The 21,670-nt window shown below is 48.1% G+C and overlaps 1 protein-coding gene across 1 annotated transcript in view; it reads right to left on the bottom strand.

The window, feature by feature from the left end:
* Positions 1-4,907: 4,907 nt before the first annotated feature.
* LOC138581419 (cytochrome P450 2D17-like) overlaps positions 4,908-21,670 on the bottom strand; it is a 670,196-nt gene continuing 653,433 nt past the window's right edge. Inside the window, exons 8-9 of the mRNA XM_069652733.1 lie at positions 13,881-14,022; positions 4,908-12,594 (exon numbers count right to left, since the gene is read on the bottom strand). Of these exons, the coding sequence (XP_069508834.1) occupies positions 12,416-12,594; positions 13,881-14,022 (321 nt within the window). The 3' untranslated portion in view covers positions 4,908-12,415. The remainder of the gene's footprint in view (positions 12,595-13,880; positions 14,023-21,670) is intronic.

Raw genomic sequence — 21,670 nt, 5'->3', positions numbered from 1 at the left:
CACATTTTTCTATGTACAATTCAGTAGAGATTTATTATTTAAAGTTCGTGGGGAACTGCATACTATTTGTAGGAAATTGTGTTATGTATATTGTCTAATGTTTTGGTCCGCATATCACAGGCTCCATATTTTATGTTCGCTGGGTTCAGTAAAGTACCTGTCATGACCATGGGCCCCAACCCCGCCTTCTTCTCCAGCTCCTCTCCGAAATGCCCACTTGCAACCACCAGAGCCTCTGTAAGATCCTCTGTCTCTGGTGGGAGGTATGGGACCCCCTGTGATAATAATTTGGCATTTATATAGCGCTACGAACCTTCAAGTATCTGAGCGCTGCTTATTATTACCCATGGTGTGTGGTCCTCATTTATCGACCTCAGAAGGATGAAAGGCTGAGTTTGGCCCCATCGGGATTCAAACCTGCGTTAGCAGGCTCTGCACTGGATGTCAAAGCGAGCGCTCTACTCGCTGTGCCACTTGACCGGCTTGATAACCCAGGCCCTGGGGGAGGCTGGAACGCTCTGGTACACTACTGCCGTCATGCCAACATGCCTCCCCAAGATGGCTACATTGGCTAGGTCCAACCTGCCACCCAACATGGCCACCACAAAGCCCCGGGCTAAGAAACAGCCTCAAGCGCTCCAGCTCTTCAACAGGCCCTGAGGCTATGAAGACCATGCCCAGAGGCCCATGCCCTTGCTTCAAGTTATTCTGCCTCCAGGTAGCGGTGAATGCTTACTGTCCCCTGAATCCAGACTCCACATCCCACCTGAAAACAAAAAAATGAACGTTAGTGCAGTCGGCACTCGCTCCGGTTCCATGTTGTAGTAATACTGTCACCAAGTCCAAGAAATGCTTACTAGCGCCAGCACCGCCTTGTTCCGGTTGTGATCTTCGCCTGGCTCAACCATCAGGACCCGCTGCCTGGACCTGCAATACAGAAGAAAACAAAGCATTAGAGGACTAGCAAACAATGATCACAAGGCGCAACAGCAGAAGAAGTACAGGACATAACAACCCGCTGATATGCACCCCCTAAAACCCACCAAAGTCAGAAAGGACCAGGGACAGCCCCAGCAACTGACAAGGGAGGGGCACTCAACTGAACTGGCAGCAGAAAGGCAGCTCAAGGAAGGCACCCTAGCAGTCCCAGCAGGACTGGATGAGCAACAGCCAGTAAAGCAACTGGCAACAGGTGCAGCCATCACCAAACCCAGCTCAACAGCAGAAGTACTCAAAGTCCAGCCTTTCCCCATCCCACGGTTGGCACAACAGGGGAATAGATGGGAGGGGTGGTGGGGGTTGTACCCACTCAGAATAATTGTGCCTTTATTTTCTGAGGCAATCCGTAGATGCCACAGTGAATCTCCACCCAGGGGCCTCACCTTCACCCAACACATCCAGCCCCTCCTGCTCTGAACACGGCAGTGCGTTCTTTACAAGCCTATACGGTTTCAGGGCAGTGAGTGGTGTGGAACAGACAACAAAGACTCCAGGTGCTTCCCCCGGGCAACAGGTAAGCGTTACAGAACGTGAAGCCCACGATTGACAGCCATGCCTAAGTGCCATGGAATCCTCTGACATTGACCAGTTAGCCATGCTATTGGGGGAGCTTAGAGCTGAGGTGCATGCGGCTCGATCAGAGACCAATGCCCTAAGAAGGGAGCTGATTGTCAATAGCGACTGCACTGACGATCTAGCAAAGCAATTTACACTAGCCCAAGCAGCGCAGGTTCCGTTGCCGGTACCACCACTCCCACAGACGTCTCAGCCGACTCCTGTCCAAGTCCTTGCCCCCACACCTGTTCCGTTAGCCCCTCCTGAATGCTTCACGGGGGATCCACACAAATACTCTGTCTTCATGAACCAGTGTGGGCTACATTTTCTTTGCAGACCCAGGGCCTTTCCCAATTACCAGGCCAAAATGGCCTTCGTATTGTCTTACTTGGGAGATCATGCAGCAAACTGGTTGATCCCATTGGTGGACAGGGATGACCCCATCTTGCGCAATTACCCCAGGTTCCAACATGAACTGGAAAAACTGTTCACATGAAAAACGCAAGGAAAGGCTCTTGACAACAAGCTGTTGTCCCGCTGACAGGGACCCCAGGTTCTACTGTCATACATTGCTACATTCAATAGGTTGGTGGCGGAGATGAATTCGACCGAAGAGAAAAGGTCTGAGTTATTCCACAGGGGCCTCGTGGGGGACCTCAAGGACGTCCTGCCATAGGTCGTCAACCTGCCTGACTGCTGTCCAGAGTACCTAGACCTGGTAATCCAGCTAGACCATCAATTGCAGGAACGCAAGGCTGATCAATCACGCTCAGAGGCCCGCTTGTTGTATATGTGCCCCAAAGAAAGCACTCCTTGTCCCGCAAAGAATAACACACAGGAGCCTATGCAGATAGGCAGCTTTCATGGCCCGTTAGCAAGGGACGAAGGAGAGAGGCGAAGACAGCAACAGCTATGCCTTTACTGTGGCAAGCCCGGCCACTGCCTGCAGGACTGCACCACCAAGGAAAACCATAGGGGTAGTGGACTCTGTTAGCCCCAATTCCGAGCTTCTGGAAAACTGTGCGGCCCGACAATAATAGAGGCCCAGTTGTCGAGCAAACCCAGGGAACCAGGTTCCATGTCTTAAAATCGCAGCAAAAATGGCTGTGAATACAAAATATCGTGGCAAAAATGCTGTGGTTTTTTGCACCACAATCATGTAAAGGATGCAGGGGACACCCCTGCAACCCCCAGACCAATTATACCATTTAAGGGGAGCCGGGGACACCTCCGCAACCCCTGCTCCCCTTAAATGGTATAATGGGGTACACCTTTACCGGGTCAAACCACAGCATTTTTGCTGTGATTTGATTACCTCATACCGGGAACCAGGGGTCTCACACCTTGCCATACCCGTATCCACCCAAGAACCTCACGTTCACCCAACACATCCACCCCTTCCTGCTCTGAACACAGCAGTGCGTTCTTTACAAGCCTGCACAAGTTCAGGGTAGGGAGTGGTCTGAAACAGACAATGAAGACTCCAGGCGCTTCCACGGGGGAACAGGTCAGCATCACAGTATCTCAGTATTTTAGTACCTTGAAATACCATACTTTCATAGATGGAGAAAATGTGCACCATTTATAAACACAGCAAGGCAGCATTTCACATTCTGTTTCCACCAGTTTCTACCTTTCTTTCAAATCTTCCACTACACAATCTGGTACAATTGTATCCCTGGCTAGAAGATCATTAAGATTATACTCAATTAGATTAATTCTTTGCATATTTGTATCTGATCAGCTAAGCCCACTTCCAAGAGACCATCCCTTCCACTCTCTTGCATGAATTTCATATTGAGGTTCACCCTAAAAGGGGTGGTGGAGTGATCACTCGCCTCATTTGGCCCAATACTGAAATTATCTAATTCTAAATTGGTAAATATAACAAAGTCCTAATCCAATTTTGATCCGGTACCCGGTTAACACCTCGTGAACTCACCTGGCACATTACCTGGAACTGGCCTATTAATTAAAGATTAACCCCAATCCACAAATATCTCGGTCCAGATCCTACTTCAATTGGAGACAATGTTTCATTTGCATGTTGCATCTATTTTCGGCAAGTCTCTGCCATTCAGTCTCACCTGGGATGTCAGAGTGTAGATTTAGCATTTAAGTGACCAGACAATATTATCATCCCTGAGTGGTAGTGATGCCAGCTCTCTATAATGCTCACCACAATGTATTCAGCATTATAGAGCTCCCCTCTCGAGCTGTTCGCTCCTCTACCTCTAACTCCCTCAGGGTCAGTCGTTGTTCAAAGAAACAAGCTGGGGGTAGATCTCTGTCTTCGGCTGGGGCCTCCCACTGGAACAGCCTCCCTGCCACTCTAAAACTTGAGGAGAACCATCTCCGGTTCCAGAAGCACCTCAAGACCTTCCTCTTTTCTTCTGCTTTTGCTCCCCCTCTCCCCTGCTGATCTGTTCTCTCTTGGCACCGTGCACCTGGCCACCCTCTGTCCTCCACACCCAGGTACCTGCTCACCCTGCCACCCTCCCGCACTGCCTCTGGGCCACCCCTTGCACTGGGGTCTGTATCTGTACCCATACACCCCCCCTTTTTCTTCCTGCACTTATAAGACCACCCTGTCTGCTGCCTTAAACCTAGCACTTGAAAATTGTTGGCTGCACTACCACTGTTTGTTGCCTCTATTATTTATTTATTATTATTTATCTGTTTCTCCTCTGCTTTGCACTTTCCACTTCTCCCCCCTTCCATGCACTTTTCCCCTCCCCCGTCCCATGCACTTGCGCGTTCTCAATGTCACTGGGGCTAGTAAGATTGCTGTTTTGTTCTCCCCTGTTCCCCTCCCTTGCCGCGCTCTGAAACACTTGTGTACGAGCGCGATAGAAATAAAATATCAATATCAATATAACATTGCAGTACATGGACATATATGCAGTACATACCGGCAGGCTGTCTGCTCTTGCACAATTACTTGAGGTGACATGTTTCTCACCTTTGAAAAAACCCTCAGATGGTTTGAAATGACTTGCTTCCAATTTATACAATTAAGGTCATGTTTTCAAGTGAAGATCCTGCTTGTTAGTTTGGCAATTATCTAGAAGCTCTATTTTCTCACAGATGACGCTGCCTCATGTTTCACATTATTAGCAACATCTTTATGTCAAGATCGTCGACTTGGATTGAGCAGTCAGGGAGACATGGGCCTGCTGGGGTTTTGACCAATGTGAATATCTTTATCACTTACATTGAACTTTGACATTTACCAATTTTCAAGCGAATCAATACTTCACACAATGTAGGTCATATTTCACACCCATTACACTTAATCTGATCCACCAATACATTTGACCGTTCGGTAATAGATGAAAGACACTAGACAGAAGAACCCTCTCTCGTGTGCTTTATTTATATGCAAAAGTGTTGCATTATTAATCAGAAATATAAAAACAATGACACAAAATATATCAAATTGTTCTAGATTTACAGAGGAGCTGACTTGTTTTGTAACCATCAAATTTCGTTGTCTACCGAGAAAATATTATTTAGTGTGATTGCAATAGTTCAAACAGTTATAATGTATCAATGCATTGTAATCTTGCTTCTCCACAGGCTAGGCTGCACAATGAAATTTCAAAGTTAGAAATGTCATGATGTTCGAATAAACTAGACAAAGGGCCAGAGTCTCAAGAATGAACCTAAATGACAGAGCATAGAGGATGGAATTTTTTCATTTGCATTAAGTTTAGAAATGCCCAGGTCATGTTATTCTCAAAGGTGACCTGCCCATTTCATTGGGGCTGGACTACAGCACAAAAGATCACTGGCCAGCCGCTTTGCATGCAATAGTGGTGGGAGCATGCCCCTGACACTATGTTTTACATGTTCCCAGCACCCTGTCAATGTGAAATTCTGTAAAAAAAAAAAGACAAATTCATTTCTATCTTTGTCTGAAGGATAGAAATGAAAATGAAGTAAAAGGGCTCGGAAATTAACCTCTCATGCATTGTGCCGTCTCCTGCACCTGATCCTTGATTTTTGCGCATTTCAAAGTGCATCCCCGTTTTGCACCAACAGAGTGAAAAAGGGCATCTGAATTTGCTGGTCAAAGATGCACCAATTCAGGTGCCATTTGTGCAATAGGAGGCACCTCTTTTGGCGCAAGTGCGCATCTCACCACTTGCACCAAATATAGCTTTGAGAATCTGGCTCAGAAGAACAAGTTACATACCAACTGGTAACGTTCTATCAATTGGATGTTTTTCCAACATATTCTACATCCTTGACATGTAATGTCCACAGCTGTGTACTTCCGAAACTTTTTCGGCATAGGGCGTCCTGCGTCTATGGCGTTGGGTCGATGTCCCTCGAAGGCATCCATCGAGGGCGACGTTGTCACCGGATGTTATAAATAGGATGCACTGCGCCCGTAGCCTCAGTTTATGTTTTTTCCCCAAGAACGTGTGGCACCAATCCAATGACTGCTTGACTGCCCATAGCCTTGCGGAAACATAAGCTGCAATCGCATAGGAAATGCTCCAGAGAGGCAGGCTGGCAGGGCGATGTGGAATACGTTGGCGGAACATCCAATCGAAAGAACGTTACCAGTTGGCGAGTGACTTGTACTTCGAATGGATTGTGTCCTACAATGTATTCCACATCTTTGACAGACTCCCAAAGCATTACCAGAAAATGGAGGAGGGAAAAGAATTTAGAGTACCCAATGAGATGGCGGAATAAACAACCGCCTGATCAAAGGCCATATCTTGACCATGGATCGCATCCAGGGAGTAATGTTTAAAAAAGGTGTGGATAGAAGCCCATGTGGCTGCATCACAAATATTTCTAATAGGAACTCCCCGTTGGAGGGATGTGGAAGTAGCCACGCCCCTTGTGGAATGAGCTCGCAACCCTTCAGGAGGGTCCTTACCCGCCAATCGGTAACACTCAGTAATGGTGAGGATAATCCACCTGGACAAGGTCTGTTTGGTAACAGCCTGGCCCAAACGGTGTCCAGAATATCCCACAAAGAGTTGATCGTCCACTCTGACCCTGGACATCCTAGAAATATAAAAGCTCAGAGTTCTCCTAGATTCCAACCTATGGAGTTGCTCCTCTTCCTTACCAGGATGAGGAGGAGGATAGAAAGAAGGAAGAACCACTTTCTGGCTCAAATGAAAGTCAGATAATACCTTAGGTATCAAGGAAGGATGTACCCTTAGAACAACCATGTCCTTGTGGAACACAGTAAAGGACGGCTTAGATGAAAGTGCATGCAATTCACTCACTCTGCGAGCGAAAGTAACCGCAACCAAGAACACTGTCTTGAAGGACAATAGTCTCAAAGGACAAGAGTGCAAAGGTTCAAATGGAGCCCCCATTAGAAATTTCAAAACCAAATTCAAATCCCAAACCGGCACCTGGAAAGGGGACGGCGGGAACACATTAGTCAGTCCTTTAAGAAATTGAGAAATCAAAGGAATCTTAAAGTAAGAACATTCTTCAGATGAGCGCTTATATATAGAGAGTGCCGCCAGGTTCCCTTTAATAGTACCTAATTGAAGGCCACTGTGGGCCAAAGAAAGTAAGAAAGACAAAACCATAGTAATGGAACACTGAAAAGGATCAACATTTTGTCCTCTGCACCAGTCGCAAAACGTACGCCAACGGCAACGGGCAGGGATTTTGTTGCTGGCCTTCTGGCCGAAAGCAACACCTCCATCACATTATCCGAGAGGCCACAATCCTTATATCTCAACCTTTCAGATACCAAGCGTGAAGGTTGAGAGTCCGGACCTCTGGATGGAGAACCTGAGCCCCCACTCACGAGAGCAGATCCTCTCTGTAGGGAAGACAGCGTGGAGGGCAGATGGTAATTTCTAGAAGGTCCGGGTACCACGCTCTCCTGGCCCAATCCGGAGCAATGAGGATCATTTGGGATCCGAACCTCCGTAACCTCTGTAACACTTGAGGAATGACGGGGACTGGAGGAAACGTGTACAGCAGTAGGAATGACCACTCCACTACGAATTAGTCTACTAAGGCTCCTCTCGGAGGAAATTCCCTTGAGCAGAATCTCTTGTACTTCTGGTTGGCACTGGTGGTGAAGAGATCCACTTGTGGGGTTCCCCAAAGGGCGAAGATCTCCAGAGATACTTCCTGACCCAACTCCCACTCGTGAGAGATCGTGCTCTGCTGGCTCAGAGCATCAACTGCCGCATTTTCGTCTCGGCCAGATGAACTGCCGAGAGCGAAATTCCCTGCTGGATGGCCCAGAACCAGAGTGCATTGCCTCTCTGCACAACGGGAGCGACCCGACACTCCCTTTTTTGTTGAGGTAATGTATGGCCACTGTATTGTCCGTCATGATCAGGACACTCTTCCCCCGCACAGACGGCAGAAAAGCCTTCAGGGCTAGCCTGATGGCCCTCGGCTCTAACAGGTTGATGTGGAGTTTGGACTCCGACGGATGGAGACCAACGACTGCTGGCGGTCAAGTCGTAGGCATTAGCGCCCCATCCTATGAGGGAAGCACCCGTCACTACAGTCACCTCTGGCCATGGTTGCCAAAACTGCTCTCCCTTCATCAGGTTCCCTTCGTTGGCCCACCACAGAAGATCCTGGGAGACCGAGATTGGAATCTGAATGGGCTCCGACATCTTGCCTGAAAACTGTGACCACTGCATCTTGAGGACCCATTGCAGGGATCTCATCCTCAGCCTGGCCTCTGGCACCAGAAAAATGCAGGATGCCATGAGGCAGAGCAACCTTAAGAATTCGAAAGCCAGGAGAATCTGGGCATGTTGAAACTTGTCCACCATCTGCACAATGTGATTAGCCCTCACCTTGGGAGGCAAGCACTTCCCCAAGGACATGTCCAACACAGCCCCGATGTACTGGAGCTGTTGGGAAGGTGTCAGATGCGACTTCTTGAAATTGAGGGAGAAGCCCAGCCAGTGGAGGGAGCGGCAGGTGAGACCGAGGTGATCCAGTGCTTGCTCGGGAGAATGCGCACGGGTCAGCCAGTCGTCCAGGTAGGGGTAGACGTGTATCCACCCTCGCCTGAGATACGCTGCCAACACTACCATTAGCTTGGTGAAGACCCTCAGGGCGGAGGTCAATCCGAATGGCAGGACCCGAAACTGAAAGTGCGTGTCGCCAGCCGCAAACCTCAGGTACTTTCTGTGCTTGGGATGAATCGGCACATGAAAGTAAGTATCCTGTAGGTCCAGAGACCCCAACCAATCCTGAAGTTGAAGGGCCTGGAGGACTTGAGAAAGAGTGACCATCTTGAACTTGTCCTTCCTGAGAAGTTTGTTCAACCACCGCAAGTCCAGGATGGGTCTCAATCCCCCGTCTTTCTTTGGAATCAAAAAATAAGAGGAATGCCATCCCTTCTTCCTTTCTGCTACAGGTACCAGTTCTATAGCGCCTTTCTCTAGCAGGGTCAAGATTTCCTGCACAAGGAGCGGACCTGGAAGCTTCAAAGAGAGATTCCCCAGTGGATTGTCGTGAGGCTGCTTTAGGAAGGGAAGGCAGTAGCCGTGGGCTATGGTATCTAGAACCCACACATCCGAAGTAATAGCTCGCCAATCTTCGAGATGCTGAGACAGTCTGCCCCCAACCGGCAAACCATGGGACATGGCTTCATGAAAGTTTTGGAGCGGCTGTGGCAGTGCCTGAGGGCAAAGAGGCAGCTGCCTGAGCGGCTTTGGCACCTCGATTTCCCCGACCACCACGGGTACTTTTACGCTGACCCCTTTGACTGGCGGCTCCTCTTGTTCTACCAATGGAGGAGTAGTAACGAAAAGAACCTCCCCTCCACTGCTGTCCCCTAGGAGGAAAAGGCGGAGGTTGACGCACAACTGCGCTTAAAGATTTTGCCGCAGCTTTTGAGGTCTGCAACCTTTCAAGGCTCTCGTCAGCTTCACTGCCAAGCAAATGCGTGCCATCAAAAGGCATGTTCAAAAGAGGGGCTTGCACATCCGGAGCAAAACCCGACTTCCGCAACCACGTAAACCTGCGTATAACTGTGCTCGCAGCCATGGACCGGCTAACACTGTTGGCCGTGTCCAAACCCGAATGAAGGGATTCACACATGGCATCCTTGCCATCTTGCACGAGAGCAAGGAACCCATCCCTTTCTTCCCCCTCAGAAATATGCTCAGCCGCAAGAGAAACACAGTTCCACAGAGTGTGTGAAAATCTTGCCAAGGCACAAGTGGAGTTGGCAGACTTCAACGTCATACTCCCCGCAGAAAACACCTTGCGTGCCCAACCGTCAAAGCGTTTGTTGTCCCTATCAGGAGGGATGGTAGGGTACGCCGCCTGCCTCGAGGTGGCCGTAGCCGCCTGAACCACCAAACTCTTGGCAGTGGGGTAAGACGAGAGGTAGCTGGGGTCGCTACCGGAAGGGCAGTATTTTTTGGTCAACGATTTGTTAACAGCCAGAAGAGATTCGGGTGATTGCCAAGCAGCCGCCACCCTTTTCTGTAATGTCAAATGGAAAGGTAACACAGGGTCAGAGGACGGACCTTGATCTAAAATGTCTGTGAGATTATCTTGCACAAAAGCTACAGGTGGACTGGACCAGCCCAGATACTCTGTGACCCTAGCCATGAGCCGCCTGTAGGACGACTCTGCATGAGCCCCAGGCTCAGGCCTGCCAAATTCCACTTCCGGAGAAATGTCCAAGCCACTGGCATCATAAAAGGTTTGCCTCAACTCTTCGAATTGACTGTCTCCAGAAAAGACAGGAGTCACATTAGGCTCAACAGGGTCTATATCAAAGTCTGACCTTTCCTCCTCCTCATATATGTCATCCAAAGGGAGGTAAAAGCCCTGCCTCGGGACAGAAGAAGATCTGGAGTCCGCCACCGGCCTCACAGACTTAGAAGTAGCCTTCCTTCGAGGATCCACAGAATCAGAAATCTCCACCGGTAAATTTTGGGCAAAAAGCCCTGAAGGCGTCGAGGGCTCCGAAGGCTTCGCCGTTGAGAGCGCTGACGGCTTCAGCATCGAGAAGGGCGCAGACGGAGTTGATGTCGATTTTGAGCCCTCACCAGGTTTCTGCAGTCTCGCTGGAGACGAGGACCGAGACCTGGAAGCACATATCTTGCGACTATCCTGAGCCTTGTCCAAACGGGACCTCGAAGGCTTCCGATGAGCGTTGCGTCGCGGACCCGAGCCCGAAGGCGTGCGAGCCACAGTACGAGACTGTTCCTTGACGGCTTCATCAGAAGGCATAGACGGGACTGTGCACTTCGATTGAAAAATCGCTAACATCTGCTCCCTAAAGGCAGCCGTTCCTCCGGAGTCGAGGACTTTGTCGGGCAAGCCACTTTCCTCGCGGCACCATCCTCCGAGGAGGATGGGGAAGGCAACCGGTGACGGCGCTTCCTAGAATTTCGAGACAAGGAGGACGACTGGCAGCAACCACTCCGGGACCGAGACGCCCAGGACTCCTCCCGACACTGAGAGTCGCCCCTTGAATCTTCGGTGGACATCCCCTTGGACTTGGATTTACAGGACCTACTGGGTTTCGTACCCCTACCCACCTGAAGCTTCCCCTTACGCTCCCGCAAGGCCTTAGTAGTTAGCGACTGGCATCTGGAACAGTCGTTGGTGTCGTGATTCTCATCCAAGCACCACAAACAAATGCGATGCGGGTTGGTAATCGACATTTCCGACTTGCAGTCCCAGCAAGTCTTGAAGCCAGACCGCGGAGTCGGTGGGGTTGAAGAAGAAGAAATATTCACAAGGAATACACTAGGCGTGCAGAGTCTCTGAAGCAAACAGGTTTGTGGGAAAAACGGAACTGAAGCTACGGGCGCCGTGCATCCTATTTATAACATCTGGTGACGTCGCCCTCAGCGGAGGCCTTCGAGGGACATCGACCCGGCGCCATCGACATAGGACACCCTCTGCCGAAAAGGTTTCTGAAGTACACAACTGTGGACATTACATGTCAATGATGTGGAATACGTTGGAGGACACAATCCATTCGAAGTGAAATCGGGAGAAGTCAGATGAGAAATATTTGGCAACCTGTTATGAACTACTCATATTGATTTTAAGATGATATGAGTTTTGCTTTTTTCTGTTATTTTGGAATTATCTTTTTAATGTTAGCAGTTAGATTAAACCTTATGCAAGTATATAACATAACTATATTTGATTAGTGCAGTACTTTTTTTTTGTTTTGCTAAAGGACATCAGTACCCAATAAATTGTAAAATGACAAAAATGTTTATATAAAGGTCTCTCCCAGTGCTCCAGATAAGAAGTAGGAGCATTTTACTCCGTATTTTACTCTGTATTTTTTCAACTTGGGAGAAAAATGATTGTTTAGGGAGCAAAACCATTAGTGCCGTACCCAATGACAGCATTTTATAAATTAGTCAAAATATGTAAAACAGAAATATTTTTGCAGGAAATACTTTGTTGTACGAAGTCACTCATGCACATTAAAATATATGTTTCACCTCTTCTGTGATTATACTGGTTCCACCTGTGTGTTACTACATGCACCACTCTTCCAAACACATCCATGTAGCGGTTTGGATGGAAGCAGGAGCATACACTCCTATGTGCCCATTTCCCATTTTTTATTGGGAGTATTTGTACTCCTATTTTTATTTTATGGGAGTATTTGCCCATTCTTAGGGAGTAGAAGTGGCTGATACACCCCTTAGCTGTAGGGCTGGTCCCACCTGTTCCTTCCAAGTGTGAGGATCATTAGGACAATGGGACATTGCTGATTGCTTGGGGTCTGATGGAGATGAAAAATCAAATGAAATAAACAAAACAGCTCTGTCCTTCTGCATGTGAACGAAAAATCAAACAGCATAGAGAGCTCAGCTTTGGGACATTGGAACAGGTTGGGTGAGGGGTCTCATCTCAGCTGGGCACAGATCTGGTATGGGTGTGGAGCCTGTGTTTGCGTGAAGACTGGATCCTCTGATGGCCTGGCCTGTTTACTTGGGATACTGAAGGTGAAACGCTGAAGTAGGGCGGTGAAGAAGAGGAAGAGCTCCATCCTGGCCAGCTGCTCCCCCAAACATACCCGGCGACCTGGGGAGAAGAAGGAGACATATTTTGTGAAAAAGGTAGACCACCCCTTTCAAGGGTATTGTCTTAAACTCACTAGAGGACACATTGTAGCACCTTCTAATACATTATGAAATGGCAAAAGCAAATCAGCAACACATAACATGCGCAGAAGCCAAACGATGCTCTAGGTGCAATCTTTCTGCCTTCAGGACAGCAGAGGCGCTGTGGTGCAATATTCAGTCCAGCTTAGTGTCGCAAATCAAGAGGCTCTCTCTGCCTTGAGACATAGCTTGGTATAATGCATTGTCTTGGACTGCAAAAGGAAGTCAGATAAGAAGCAGACTTTGTAATGGAAAGAATACACAACTTTTCTCCCATTGTAGTATCTGTGTGGCCCCTGCTGGCATCACTTCCGTCTATTTATTGGTTTGTGTGCAGAAACAAACACACAGACACTTTTCCAAGACTTTATCTTGAATCGATGCTGTGCCCAGCTCCACAATTCAAATTCTCAGCCGCATTCTTCCATGGTGTGCCTGTCACAGCATTCAAATAGTCATTCTAATGAGGGTGCAAAATGGTGCGGATTGGGGGAGGGGAGGCCCACAAACTATGCAACATGTGCACCATTCTGCAATGGAGTCTCTGTACATAAGGGTGACTGTAGTGGAAAATCCGCTGCTTGGGTCTCCCCACTCCATGCAGGGACTTTGCATGCTTCCCCATGACAACCACATCCTGCTGCTGGCACAAAGGCTGAATTCACATCAATCCTGCAGTCTTTTTCCCACCTGGGAAAATCACGCCCCGTTCATTTGAGGTAATGGCAGTGACAGCCGCCATGCTTTTTCATAGCACCCATTACTGATATTGGCCAAAATCAATTCGGATTATCCTCATGGAGCAGATTTGGGCACGGAAACCTGGGGGCACCAAGGTTCCCATTCCTTAGTCTGCTCTCTGTGGATAATGAGAATATACTGCAAAGTCAACCCCGGTCATGGAAGCGGGTGCCACCCGGGCCTCTCTACCGGATTCTCCCGCTTTATTTACATTAGGCTCTTAATTTCCTGCAACAGTGGACATTAGGGAATAGAGGGGAAATTACAGGGGAGTTGGAAAAGTCTCTGTAGCACATAAAACAGGCCAACAAAATGTCACATAGGACCAATGAACAGCGATCTTGCACATAGCTATAGATCTGTATAATAGTTGGTGTATGCATTTTCGATTGAACATAGAAGCACTTCTAGCTTTAAATATGACATTTATTGAAAATCGATTGCTAATTATAGTGACCTATTTACCTGCAGAGAAAGGCATGAACGCCTCTCGTGTCATGAACTTCCCATCAGCGTCCAGGAAGTGTTCTGGGTGGAACTGGTGCGGCCTCTGCCAAATTGTCTCATCCTTCAGGACTGTTGAAAGGTTGGGGAAAATGGTGACTCCCTACAAAAATATAATGCCAGTAAACCCATAAAGTTAGATGTAGCCGCTGAGTAAATGCAACACACGATTTTCATGTCAGTGTTATTTACACTTTTCTCTGAGGGCAGTGTTAAAGAAAGGTTTGTGATCAGAGCAAGGGAAACTAAGCTTATGTTCTTATACAGTGCCAGAAGCAAACATGTCTTCAGCAGCACAGGCACGCAACAAAGAAATCAGCAGTCCTGCAACTGCACTGGAAGGAGGTTTGAGGTGTGTAATAGCGTGCATTAAACATTTCTGTGCAATAGAATTGGAAATGAAATGTGCAATGTCAGCCCGTGTGATGTCCACACAGGCACAGACAGGACTCCTCACACCGGGGTACAAGACGCACCCCAAAGACTGCACAGACACGGGGTGACTGCAACACGTCTTTATTCTTTATCATGCAATCTCTAACTGCCCAAAACCCCCGTGCTTTGTCCCGTCCCGCCCACTCCCTAACCCAACATCACTTCCCACAACAGTCTGGCCCAAAGTGTGGGGCACCCATATAACGATGTGAGAGGGTGGGCGAGGCCAGCCTAGTCACGATGTGACATCTCCCCCCTTTTTAACATGCAGCGTCACCTGTGCTGTCATCCCATTTCCTCAATTAGCATGTGGGGTTTTATGCGACATCATTGAGGCCCCATGGGGGGAGGAAGGTCCTGGGCCGGTGACCGTTCACCTCCAAAGCTTCCCTCTTCTACTGAGTGTTACTCATCTCCTTGCTAGGGGTCGTCCGAGAGCGAGCCGTCTGTATTGTCCTGTGCTCGTTCCCACCTCAGGGGCACACCGCCCGCGAGTCTCTTGAATTGAGAAGAGTTCCTGGTTATGGAGTGCTGGTGTTCTCCGCTGCCGGTTATCATGGTGCCCTTCTTACTGGTCACCACAAGCCATTCCGCCATGAATGTCGGGTCTTTCTTCCTCACCTTCGGCTGGCATACCACCACTTGATCTCCTAGATCTATTTCATACTCCTTCGCCCCCCGCCATGTGTCCGCCCTCTCCTTCATCTTTTCCTTCTGTTCCTGGTCACGAACCCTGACCTGTAGATCCAGGGGCTTGACCTGTGTTGCAGCCGGGGCTTCTGGTAGTCTTGTCCTTATGACTCGACGGAACATGAGGTCAGGTGGGCTGACCCTTGTGGTGCTGTGGGGCGTATGGTGGTATTCTCGTAGGAGTTGATATAACGCCTGCTCGAACGGTTTGTTGAGTAGACTGGGTGTCTGCAGGGTTCTCTTGATGTTGGCCATGAACCGTTCCACCAGGCCATTTGCCTGGGACCACATCAGGGTTATCTTTCGGTGTTGGAACCCCATGTACTGTGCAAAGTTCTCGAAGTCGTGGCCCGTGAACAGGCGCCCATTGTCTGATTTTATGACTTTCGGTATCCCGTAGGTTGATAGCATTCGGTCTAGTGCTGGGATGACGCATGTGTGTTGCTGCCGTGGAGTCAATCAGTTGTTCATCCCGCAAGTGAGAGTATTCGTCAATAAGCTCCACTACGTATGCTCCGTTGCAGAACGGTCCAAAGAAGTCCACGGATAGCTCTTCCCAAACACCTTCTGGGAGTGGGGACATTAAATGGATTGGGGTGCGGTGGCTGAGCCACCAGAGCGCAGATGTCGCACCTGCTGACGACTTCCTCGACCAGAGCATCCAGCTTTGGGAACCACATTTTCTGATGTAGGAGGCGTTTGGTGGAGACCACCCCCCGCTGGCCTTCATCCGCCAGCTCAACCGTCCATTCTCATGGTGCTGACAGGAGGACGATCTTGCAGCCTTCCATAACGATGTGATCATCCACCACGGTTAGCTCATCTTTCACTAGTTCCATCGACCTTATGTCGTCCCTCACCAACTCTCGCTCATGCCTGGCTTGATGTTTGATACGTGCCATTCTGTCTGTTTGGATACAGTGAGTCACAATGGCGAGGGCCGGGTAATTTTCTGACTCTTTTCGTATGATTGCCCACTCTACTGGTAGAGGTTGCAGGTGATGAATGATGTAGTTGATGTATGCATCAGCGATGGAGGGGCCTGCTTGTGGGGGACCTGTGGGGTGTCTTGACAGGTAATCAGCGGGTTGCTCTCTTTGCCCGGACGATGCACAATGTCAAACTTGTAATTCTGAAGCCGCAGTCCCCACCAGGCTATCCTCACCTTGGGGTCACTGAATATCGTCAGGAGGGCCTGATGGTCGGTGATGACTGTGAACGCCTTCCCGTAGTGAAAGAGGTGGAAGTATTTGCAGGCCCACACCACTGCCAGGCTCTCCTCTGCTTGGGAGTATGCCTGTTCAGTGGTCATGAGGCTCCTGCTGTCATAGGCCACTTTGAGCCTCTCATTGGAGATTGAGGGGTCTTGCTGCGTTAGGATGGCACCTAGGCCGACCAGGCTGGCGTCCATGATGACTTCAGTCTTTCTATCTGCATCGAAGTAGGCCATGTCCTCTGCATTGAAGTAGGCCATGTCCTCTGCCTTGAAAAATGTTGTTGCGCATGGTTTCAAAGGCGCGTTGGCAGTCCGTTGACCACTCAAAAGGTTGATCCTTTCATGTGAGCAGGCAGAGAGGGTTACTGACTGTGGCGTAGTCCTGCAGGTATCTCGAACAGTAGCTCGCTAGTCCCAGATAGGAGCGTAGTTTGGATACATTTTGTGGCGGCTGGGCTGTATTGAGTGCCGCTACTTTGTCGGTGTCCGGCCTCATAACCTTTTCAGAGAAGATGTGGCCAAAAACCTGAGCAAACCTTTCTTGAATTTGCATTTCGCTCAGTTGAGTGTTAGTTTGCCGCCTCAAGTGCTGAGCAGACCTTGTGAAGAGCCGCGTCATGTACCTCCTTCGATTTGCCGAACACAAGCTGTCCCTCTAAATAACAAACTGCAAACGTGGAAAGCTTGCAACCAAAATGTATGTTCTTCTTCTGAGGGGATGAGTTGGCTGAGTGTTGGCCCTCTGTTGGTGTGATTTTCGTGCTACTGTGAAGCTGCTGGTGTCTGCCTTCCATGTCTACTACTGAGGAGGTAGAGCAATTTACCCTACATTCGCCTGTCCCGACGCAGATTGTCGCAGAGTATTGGCTGAGTGTTGGTGTGATTTTCATTCTACTGTGACGCTGCTGGAGTTTGCCTTCCGTGTCTACTACTGAGGAGGCAGAGCAATTTACCCTACACTCGCCTCTCCCGACGCAGGGCGTCGCAGAGTGTTGGCGGAGTGTTAGCTGATGGAAGCATCCCCCAGCTGGCGGTCTGCTGAGGATCCGTAGTCCAGCTCGGCGCCTTTTATTGCGTGACGCGATGACATCTCTCCCTGTGGCAGGCGGCCTCACTGAAGTGCTCCCCAGCGGATTTGCTGACTTGGAAAACTGCCAACATGCATCAGGTACTGATCCAGGCTTTTGCTCTGAGCACGTTAACACTTTTGATTGTCCCCTTACCCACGCTGTTATAACATATCAGAACTCTATAATACAATCTCTGATGTCTTTAATGTGCCTGTGTGACGAGACTGCTCTTTGCTCACCCGCCATGGTAGCAAAAGAAAGGGTCACGTTACCTCAAACTGAACCGCATATTGATAAACACAGGGGGACAGTGGGAAACTACCAAGTTTGTTTAACGTCAATATTGTCCCAAAATCATTTTTGACCACGGCTGCTGTGAAATGCGTACGAAAAGAAAATTACAAAGAATTACCCGTTCTAATGGAGAGTACTGTTTATAAGGCCCAATGCACTCAACATCATAAAAAAGAAGTATTTCCGTAACTGTTCCGACATGTCTAAAATGGCATTTCAATCGACCGGATCCCTCTCAGGGTTCACAAACGACTCCAGAGTCAGCTACGGAGGCACTTAAAAATGTAGCCATGAGAGCTACAAACTACTCAGTGTCACGTCAGAGTCCTATTTCTGATGTTGACCTACTGGAAAGTACTGAGCTTTTACAGCCTGAGGCGGAAAAATAAACAGTGCAGTTGGGTCGGCTTTCCAAATGACAGTATGTTGTTGTTCTGTAGTGGAAAAGAGGCCCCCATGTTCCCATAACAGAGGTGGCCACTTCTATTCCTAATGCAAGTGAGAGACACTCTCTGTGTTTCAATTGACGACATCCCAGCGCCCTCTGAGCTAACTGACCTGGAGTCTCCAATGTGTAGCAACTTAGAAGTCATCTTGGCCGGAATGCAAACTGAGGCACAATAAATGACTCCAACTTTGGTGTCACTGCTAACTAAATATATTGTAGACCTAACTGTACAGTTGGATGCAAGCCATCGGGATGACAACCACCCGTGCCCTGAGTCGTTGGAGTCGGCTGACATTATTCATCACCGTCACTCAAAAAAACTGAAATCCACTACAACTTTCGAGTTCGAAATTTTGGATGAAAACGACACTGCATCTCATCACACGGCTCCTATAGTGGCTCAGCCGCTTGCACTGGACCCTCAAGCTTGTGCTTCTTTGCACTCAATCAGAACTCTAGGGCAGCTGACAAGCACTGGCGAAGAGTCCAGTGAGAAAACTGACTCTGACTCGTTTGAACCTGTACCACGGAACAACGAGGGTAGAGAGGCACCTTCTCGGCAGTTCCCTCCAAGGAATACCCTGTGGGTGCTGCCATGTGTAACAATGCAAACCAGACTGTTCAATTTGCTGAGCTGCAAGCAAATGTAATTTCCGCTGTTACAATTACATTAGCACCCTACATAAAACTGCATGAAAATCTAAGCGAGAATTACAAAGACCAGTCTACGCTAATCGCTCTGATGAACTCCAAACTGATTCATATAGAAGAGTCTATAGAATCAATGGGAGAACGCAGAACGAGCGACAAAGATCTTGATGGTGCAATCCTGAAGTCCTTCATCGAACTGGCCCAGGATGCCAGATCGGACAAAATAATCTTTTTTAGAAGGAGTTTGTGAGATAGCTATGCAAAGTAAACAGGAAGACTTACCATCCATACCCGTGCAGCCCATTGAGCACCCTGTATGCTCCATGCTAACATCAGCTGACTTGCGCCAAACCAGTCAAGGTGGCTTGAGTAAGTTGATGAATCCGAGAAGTGATGATCCTGCTGTCAAAGAAAATCAGCAGGCACCTAGTGTGACCCTCTCTCAAAAGGTTTCTCCATGCGTACCCACACCTTAGACATCTCATACTGACATGAGTGGGATCTTAGAGACAGTTGCCAAAATTATACTAGGAAATGAAGAGCCCCAATCCATGGGAGACGCCGCCAACTACTATATCTTTGATCTGCTGCCCCAAGGAATGGCAAACAGGGTCGTAAAATTGGTAAAAGTACCACAGTCTAAAAAAACAAAAAATATACGACCAAGCGAAACTCAAATAAAACTTTAAGCACACAGAGTTTTGTTTAACATTTTAAATCCATCTTGGTGGGAAGTTCGCTCACAGACGTAGCGCCCTCGGCTGCCAGACCTAAAATCAAACCGTTGAATGAACAGATGGTTGAAAATACACAATCGAATCTCAATCAACGTGAAAGGAATTTTGAATCAGAGCCCTTGGACGACTTGTTACTTCAGCTTTCGACACACGAAGAAGCACCTGAGGAATACCTCTCTGAAGAGGTCAATGAAGCAAAGCAACATAGGACTCACTCAGTAGAATGTTGTCACATGCCTAAGAGCGCAGCCGAAACTCTTATTTCCGCTTTCCTCACGTTGGCGGAAAGACAAGCTAAAATTGCACTGACGATGAGTGGACCTCCGCTCCCACCTGCATTGATAGAACAAATGATTCAACACTCAAGTCAGGACGTTAAACAATCTGGGCCCTAAAGAAATTATGCCAAAAAGAATGCTGGCAATCAACATGATGGGAGGGGTCGGGGTGTGGAGAAAGGTGCCCGCACTTCACCCCGTAATCCTAGAGCGGGTTCTGAAAACAAACTATGGCTTGATATTGAATCACGCCAACATAATGTGTTTACTTCATTACGTCCCGAAGCTGAGAGTGAGTCATACGAACGATATTAAAATCGTCTACTTTTTGAATGAAGGGGACAATGACAGAGTATGCTTACATATGGCATCAGCTGCCATATCGGCCCTGCTCTTAGATGCAAGGGATGACCTTTGTTCGCTAGGCTTTGACATAAATAAATCAGAGCACTCCAGAGATTTCCCTTCTTTGAAAATGAGGACAACTGACTTAAACTCCATGGTCCAACGGAAATCCTTCAACAGAGAAGATCAAGACGAATGTTGGCACCAAAACAACCATTCGTGTCCCATTCGTGTCATGTAGGCAAAGAAAAGAAGCTTGTCTTAAATGGCCTATAATCCTTCAAAATTACTATCAAAGGACCAAATCCTTTATTGGAACTGACAAGACTCTCATAATGACCTCCCGAGACAACCTGTCACTAATGATGGTCAATCATGGGCCTGGCTAGCCAGTGCACTAGCTTCAGACATCCAGGCCTAGTGCCAGGGGAAGGAACGACCGTGGACGCTAGACATAGGTTCCTGAACACTAGAGGTTTTGCACACCTTTTTTTAGGCCTGTCTCCCTCTATTGTCGATCTGGGAATTGTATGCCTGCAGGAAACTTGGCACCTAGAAACTCCTTGGTTAGATGGTTACTCAATGTATCACAATAAAGCGATAAAAAACCCCACCTGGCCGTCCATCCTCTGGTCTGCTAACTATGTTAAAGAATGGAGTTACTTCAGGTTATTTACCCAAACCCTTACATCCAGATTTTAATAATTATCCTTCATGACTGGTTAACAAACAGCATGGACCATCTGGTGCTTTTCTAACTTTACTGGAAACCTGAATGTTCAAAAGCTTTCAATTTTGTAAATACAGTGATGAGTTGGATTGATGAAATGTATCTGATGCTAAACGATCCACTCTTAATAATCTGTGGCGATCTGAACATCGACTGTCTAAGACTAAACAAGAGAAATGAGAAGGGGGAGTTGTCAGGGACCAAATCTAAAAGATTGAGATCACAGCAATGGGTCGATGAAACTAACATCAGACACATCCATATGCTAAATGGAAATGTCAAAGGAGACTTAGATGGTGCCAAGATTTGGCACAATGGGGTTCAAAGTGGTACCCTCAACTACATTTTTGTGTCCAATAATGTGAGGGTCAAAGTTGAATCCTTACGAGTTCTCCCCACCCAGACTTGTGACCATGATCCTATTATTCTTTCATGTATCATGGCTAACAGAAAAAAGTTGAGCAGTGGAATCACAAGGTGGAGGTGGAGCCTCTGCATTCGGCTCTGCATTCCGCCGCAAGAAGTAACCTGCCGGACCGCAGCACTGTCATCATAGTTGAAAGTTGAAGACGCAGGAGTGGAATACAATCATGTATTGAGGGCTTTTATGGAAAAACGTCACAAAGGTTCTAGAGCGAACTTTATGCCTAAACACTCCTTTGACGGTATAGGCACTGAACCAAAACTCCTCCTGCGCATGGATGTGAGAGCTCTAACATCTGTCCATCTAACTGTCAGACAACGGATGATTAAGAAACAGAGGTTAAGATACAGAAACAGGATCGCTTCACACAGATCACTGATGTACCAACGAGACGCAGAAGAAATGCTGCAGGCCTTGAGTCCACAGAACTCCC

This window comes from Ambystoma mexicanum, chromosome 3p (genome assembly GCF_040938575.1).
Source record: "Ambystoma mexicanum isolate Mex_15411 chromosome 3p, UKY_AmexF1_1, whole genome shotgun sequence".
Lineage (NCBI taxonomy): Eukaryota > Metazoa > Chordata > Amphibia > Caudata > Ambystomatidae > Ambystoma > Ambystoma mexicanum.
This window is presented reverse-complemented; position numbering and strand designations above follow the sequence as displayed.